The following is a 7,144-nucleotide window of genomic DNA, read 5'->3' as shown; positions in this document are numbered from 1 at the left end:
TATAAGAATTAATATAAAAAAGGTTCTTGTAATTCATCAATTTATTAAGTTAGTAATCTTGAATAAAATAATTATTGGTATAATTAAACAAATTTCAACATCAAAAATTAAAAATACAATAGTAATAACAAAAAAGTGTATTGAAAATGGAAGTCGGGCTAAAGATTTAGGGTCAAATCCGCATTCGAATGGGGAAAGTTTTTCTTTAGAGTTATAGGTTTTTTTAGATAAAACAATTGAAATAGTTAATAAAATAGAAGAAATTAATAAAATCATTAAAAAAGTAATCAAGGATAAAGTAATTATTTATATTAAAATTTAAACTTTTTGATTGGAAATCAAATATACTTGTTATATTATATAAATATTATGATCTTCATCAATACATTACTAAATAAAGAAATAATCATACTACATCTACAAAATGTCAATATCAAGCAGCAGCTTCTAACCCAAAATGATGGTTTCTAGAAAAATGATTATTTAAATGTCGAACTAAAGAAATAAATAAAAACATGGTTCCAATTATTACATGGAATCCATGAAAGCCTGTGGCTATAAAAAAAGAAGTGCCGTAAATTCTGTCTCTAATTGTGAAAGGGGCTTCAATATATTCGTAAGCTTGAAGAATAGTGAAATAAATTCCTAGGATTACTGTGAATATTAGGCTATATTTAGCCTGTTGGTGGTTATTTTCTAAAAGAGAATGGTGGGCTCATGTAACAGTAATCCCTGAAGTTAATAGAATAATAGTATTTAATAAGGGAATTTGAAAAGGATTAAAAGGTTTAATAGAAACGGGGGGTCATGTTCTACCTAAATTAATCCTAGGATTTAAATTTCTGTGAAAAAAAGCTCAAAAAAATGCAAAAAAGAAAAAAATTTCTGAGACAATAAATAAAATTATCCCTCAACGAAGTCCTAAAGTGACTTTTAAAGTATGGAGTCCTTGGAAAGTTCCTTCTCGGGAAATATCTCGTCATCATTGGTATATCGTTAATAGTGTAATAATAAGACCTAAAATTACTAAATTTAAATTAAAATTATAAAATCAATAAAGTAATCCGGCTAGTAATGTTATTGATCTTAAAGCTCCAGTTAAAGGTCACGGACTTTGATTTACTAAATGGAATGGGTGATTTGAATGGTTTGTCATTAAATAATTTCTCTTGAATATAAAGTTCTAAGAATTGTAAAAACATAAGCTTGAATAAATGATACAGCTACTTCTAAAGTTAAAAGTAAAATTATGATTAAAATTAAAAGATTAGATAATATCATTCTCGAAGTGATATTTATTGATCTCAGTAACGTAATTAATAAATGTCCGGCAATCATATTAGCCATTAATCGAACAGCAAGAGTTAAGGGTCGAATGATATTACTAATAGTTTCAATTAAAACTATAAATGATATTAATATCGATGGAGTACCTTGAGGTACTAAATGAGTAAATATGTGTTGAGTGTTATTTAATCACCCAAAAATTATAAATCTTAATCATATGGGTAAAGCAATTGATAGATTTATTATCATATGACTTGTTCTATTAAAAATATAGGGGAATAACCCTAAAAAATTATTGCATACAATATAAAAAAACAAAGTAATAAAAATAAATGTAGTCCCAAAAGAGTAATTATTTCCAATTAAAATTTTAAATTCATTGTGTAAAGTCTTTAAAATTATGTTTAATATAAAAAAAATACGATTAGGAATCAATCAAAATGATAGGGGGATAATCATTAACCCAATAAAAGTTCTTAACCAATTTAAAGGAAGAGAGAAAATTTTAGTAGAGGGGTCAAAAATTGAAAATAAATTTGCTATCATATTTTAATGAATTATTTTTATTAGTAATTTTTGGATTAAAATTAAAGAACATTATAATTGAAAATAATAAATATAAAAAATTAAAAAATAGAAAAAATATATTTCAATTTAAAGGCATTATTTGTGGAATAAAAGAATATTTTTATGAAAATAATTTAAATATGACATATTTATGTTATATGTTTAACTAATTCTTTATTCATTAGAAGTAAAATAAATTTACTATTAAAGGTTTAAAAGACCAATACTTAGAATTAGTTATCTAATGAGATGTAGTTTTTAATTCAATTAATAAATATATTAGAAGAAATTGATTCTATTATAATAGGTATAAATCTGTGATTTGTTCCGCAAATTTCTGAACATTGACCAAAAAAAATTCCGGGCCGGTTAATAAAAAAATTAACTTGATTTAATCGTCCTGGTACAGCGTCAGCTTTAATTCTTAAGGATGGGATAGTTCAAGAATGAATTACATCAGTAGCTCTAATTAACATACGAATTTGAGTTTTTATGGGAATAATAACTTGATTGTCAACTTCTAAAAGTCGGAAATAATTTAAATTAGATTCATTTTTATTAATTATAAAAGAATCAAAAGAAATTTTTTTAAAATCTGAGTATTCGTAAGATCAATATCATTGATGTCCTAAAGTTTTAATGGTTAGTGTGGGTTTATTGTTTTCATCGAGTAAATAAAGTAATTTTAATGACGGAAGAGCAATAAAAATTAAAATAATTCTAGGTAAAAGAGTTCAAATTAATTCAATCATTTGATTTTCTATTAAAAATCGATTTATAAATTTATTAGAAAATAAATTTGCTATAAAATATCTAATTAAAGAAATAATTAGAATTAAAATTATTAAAATGAAGTCATGGAAAAAAATTATTTGTTCTATTAGTGGTGAAGCTCTATTTTGAAAATTTAATTGAGATCAAGTTGCAATTTCTAAAAAAAGAATAATCTTTATAAATGGAGTTTAAGACCAGTGCATTTTTCTGCCATATTAGAAATGGGAAATTAAAGGTATTTCGTTAAATGAATGTTCAGAAGGGGGAGTATTTTGTAATCAATCAATATTAGTATTTATTTGTATATTATAAATAACTAATCGTTGATTAATTATTCTTTCTCATATAATAATTAATAAATACATTATTCTTAAGGTCGATAAGATTGATCCTATAGACGATAAAACATTTCAAGATAAATATCTATCAGGATAATCTGAATATCGGCGGGGTATTCCTGATAATCCTAAGAAATGTTGAGGAAAGAATGTTAGATTTACACCTACAAATATTGTAAAAAATTGAATTTTTAATAAAGCGGGGTTTATGGTTAGTCCTGTAAATAAGGGGTATCAATTAACAAATCCTCCAATAATAGCAAAGACTGCCCCTATTGATAAAACATAATGGAAATGAGCTACTACATAGTAAGTATCGTGAAGTATAATATCAATAGAAGAATTAGCTAAAATAATTCCAGTCAATCCCCCCAATGTAAATAGAAAAATAAATCCTAATCTTCAAATTAAATTAGGGTTATAATTAATTTTATTACCGTGAATTGTGGCTAATCAACTAAAAATTTTAATTCCTGTTGGAATGGCAATAATTATTGTAGCTGATGTAAAGTAAGCTCGGGTGTCAACGTCTATTCCTACTGTGAACATATGATGTGCTCATACAATAAAACCTAAAAGTCCAATAGTTATTATGGCATAAATTATACCTAAGAATCCAAATGATTCTTTTTTACCTCTTTCTTGAGTAATAATTTGAGAAACAATTCCAAATCCCGGTAAAATTAAAATATACACCTCTGGGTGTCCAAAAAATCAAAATAAATGTTGGTAAAGAATGGGGTCTCCCCCTCCTGCTGGGTCAAAAAATGAGGTATTTAAATTTCGATCAGTTAAAAGTATGGTGATAGCACCCGCTAAAACAGGTAAAGATAAAAGAAGTAATAATGCTGTAATAGCTACAGATCAAACAAATAAAGGTATTCGGTCTAAAGAAATTAAATTTGAACGTATATTAATTACAGTAGAAATAAAATTAATAGCCCCTAAAATTGAAGAAATTCCAGCTAAATGAAGAGAAAAAATTGAGAAATCTACGGATCTTCCTGAGTGAGCTAAATTTCTAGAAAGGGGGGGATAGACGGTTCATCCTGTTCCAGTTCCTCTTTCTACAATTGATCTAATTAAAAGAAAATTTAAAGAAGGGGGTAATAGTCAAAATCTTATGTTGTTTATTCGAGGGAAGGCTATATCAGGGGCGCCAATTATTAGTGGGACAAGTCAATTTCCAAAGCCTCCAATTATAATAGGTATAACTATAAAAAAAATCATAATAAATGCATGAGCTGTTACTAAAACATTATAAATCTGATCATTTAAAATTAATGAATTAGTTGACCCCAATTCAATTCGAATAATTATTCTTAAAGAAGTTCCTACTATTCCAGATCAAATACCAAATAAAAAATAAATTGTTCCAATATCTTTATGATTAGTTGAAAATATTCATTGTCGCAGTAAAATGGCTGAATTATAAGCAATAAACTGTAAATTTATTTATAGGAAAAAATTCCTTTTTACTAGTTTTATATTCAATATAAATGATTTTAAATTGCAAATTTAAAGGAGTAAAAATTTTTTACTAAAACTTAATTAATATAATTATTTATAATTTTGAAGATTATTAGTTTAAATTTTAACTTAAAGTTTTAAATAAAAAAAAATCTAATAATAATTAGTCTAATTATTGATAACATATTTATGTAAATTAAAATTTTATATTTTTCTATAGAAAATTTATAATATTTATATTCATTAAAATTGATTATTAAATATGAATATAAAATTCGAATATAAAAAAATATTCTAATTAAAGAAGTTATAATTATAAAAAAACAAATAATATACATATATTCTGTAATTAAAAAATTAATAACTATTCATTTAGATAAAAATCCTAATATTGGAGGGAGTCCTCTTAGTCTTAATAAATTTATAAGAATAAAATAAATTATTAAATTTATTTTACATAAAAAAATTTGATTTAAATTAAAGATTTTTAATTTATTAAATCTAATCATTAAAATGAAATTAATTAATGAATAAATTAAAAAATAAATGATTCATAAATAAATATTTATTAATAAAGATATCAGTATTCAACCGATATGATTAATAGAAGAATAGGAAAATAATAAAATTAAAGAAGTTTGATTTAATCCTATAAATCTCCCTAAAATTACTCTTATTAAACAAAAACAAATAATTAAAATTTTTAGATATAAATAAAATAAAATAATTATAGGGATAATTTTTTGTCAAGTTCTTAGAATTAAACAATTTACCCAAGTTAAACCTTTTATAGTTTTTGGAAATCAGAAATGTAAAGGGGCTGCACCTATTTTTATAAATAATCTTAAATTTAAGATTAATAAAATCGAAATACTAAAGTTGTTTAAATTGATTAAAAATCATTTATTTAAAAAAATTAAGTAAATTGATGAAAAAAGAAAATTAATTGATCTAATTGATTGAATTAAAAAATATTTTATTATTCTTTCTGAAGAAAGATTATTTTTTTTATTTATTATTAAAGGAATAAAAGAAATTAAATTAATTTCTATTCCTATTCACATATTTAAAAAAGAAATGCAGGATAAAGAAAATAGTGTACTAATTATTATTAAAAATAAAAATAAAATTTTTGTTAAATTAAAATGTATAAATATTTTAAAAAAAAAAGATTTAAACTTATATAAATGAGGTATGAACTCATTAGCTTAATTTAGCTTATTTTTTATATTTTGATGTATGAAGCATTTAAATTTTTGAAATTTAATGTTATAGTTTAATTCTATAAAATATAATAAAGGTAACAAATAATTACTTAATTTATTCTATCAAAATAATCCTTTAATCAGGCACTTTATTTATAAAAAAATTAAAAGTATTAGAATAATAAAAAAAACTATAATAGTAAATTTTTGTGTATAATTACTTATATAATAAATATAATATGTAAAAAATTAAAAGTATTAGAATAATAAAAAAAACTATAATAGTAAATTTTTGTGTATAATTACTTATATAATAAATATAATATGTAAAAAATTAAAAGTATTAGAATAATAAAAAAAACTATAATAGTAAATTTTTGTGTATAATTACTTATATAATAAATATAATATGTAAAAAATTAAAAGTATTAGAATAATAAAAAAAACTATAATAGTAAATTTTTGTGTATAATTACTTATATAATAAATATAATATGTAAAAAATTAAAAGTATTAGAATAATAAAAAAAACTATAATAGTAAATTTTTGTGTATAATTACTTATATAATAAATATAATATGTAAAAAATTAAAAATTTTAATATATATTTATTTTTTATTTAATTTATATAGATAATGATATATTTAAATAAATTTTATCTAATTTATAGAATAGTAACGTAATATAGTTATATAAAATTTTAAATAAAATTTATAATTTTAATAGTATATATTTATTTATATATAAAATTTTAATATATATTTATTTTTTATTTAATTTATATAGATAATGATATATTTAAATAAATTTTATCTAATTTATAGAATAGTAACGTAATATAGTTATATAAAATTTTAAATAAAATTTATAATTTTAATAGTATATATTTATTTATATATAAAATTTTAATATATATTTATTTTTTATTTAATTTATATAGATAATGATATATTTAAATAAATTTTATCTAATTTATAGAATAGTAACGTAATATAGTTATATAAAATTTTAAATAAAATTTATAATTTTAATAGTATATATTTATTTATATATAAAATTTTAATATATATTTATTTTTTATTTAATTTATATAGATAATGATATATTTAAATAAATTTTATCTAATTTATAGAATAGTAACGTAATATAGTTATATAAAATTTTAAATAAAATTTATAATTTTAATAGTATATATTTATTTATATATAAAATTTTAATATATATTTATTTTTTATTTAATTTATATAGATAATGATATATTTAAATAAATTTTATCTAATTTATAGAATAGTAACGTAATATAGTTATATAAAATTTTAAATAAAATTTATAATTTTAATAGTATATATTTATTTATATATAAAATTTTAATATATATTTATTTTTTATTTAATTTATATAGATAATGATATATTTAAATAAATTTTATCTAATTTATAGAATAGTAACGTAATATAGTTATATAAAATTTTAAATAAAATTTATAATTTTAATAGTATATA

The 7,144-nt window shown here is 20.1% G+C and overlaps 1 protein-coding gene across 1 annotated transcript; it reads right to left on the bottom strand.

Moving 5' to 3' along the window:
- Positions 1-365: 365 nt before the first annotated feature.
- Positions 366-3,515, bottom strand: LOC148299024 (cytochrome c oxidase subunit 2-like). The gene is given in 2 exon segments (XM_088276443.1): positions 366-2,785; positions 3,425-3,515. Coding segments are annotated over 2 exon segments (759 nt in total). The 3' UTR covers positions 366-2,117.
- Between the last annotated feature and the right edge of the window lie 3,629 nt (positions 3,516-7,144).

This window comes from Brachycentrus maculatus, unplaced genomic scaffold (genome assembly GCF_059751285.1).
Source record: "Brachycentrus maculatus isolate JH-2025_06_01 unplaced genomic scaffold, ASM5975128v1 h1tg001411l, whole genome shotgun sequence".
Classification (NCBI taxonomy): domain Eukaryota; kingdom Metazoa; phylum Arthropoda; class Insecta; order Trichoptera; family Brachycentridae; genus Brachycentrus; species Brachycentrus maculatus.
This window is presented reverse-complemented; position numbering and strand designations above follow the sequence as displayed.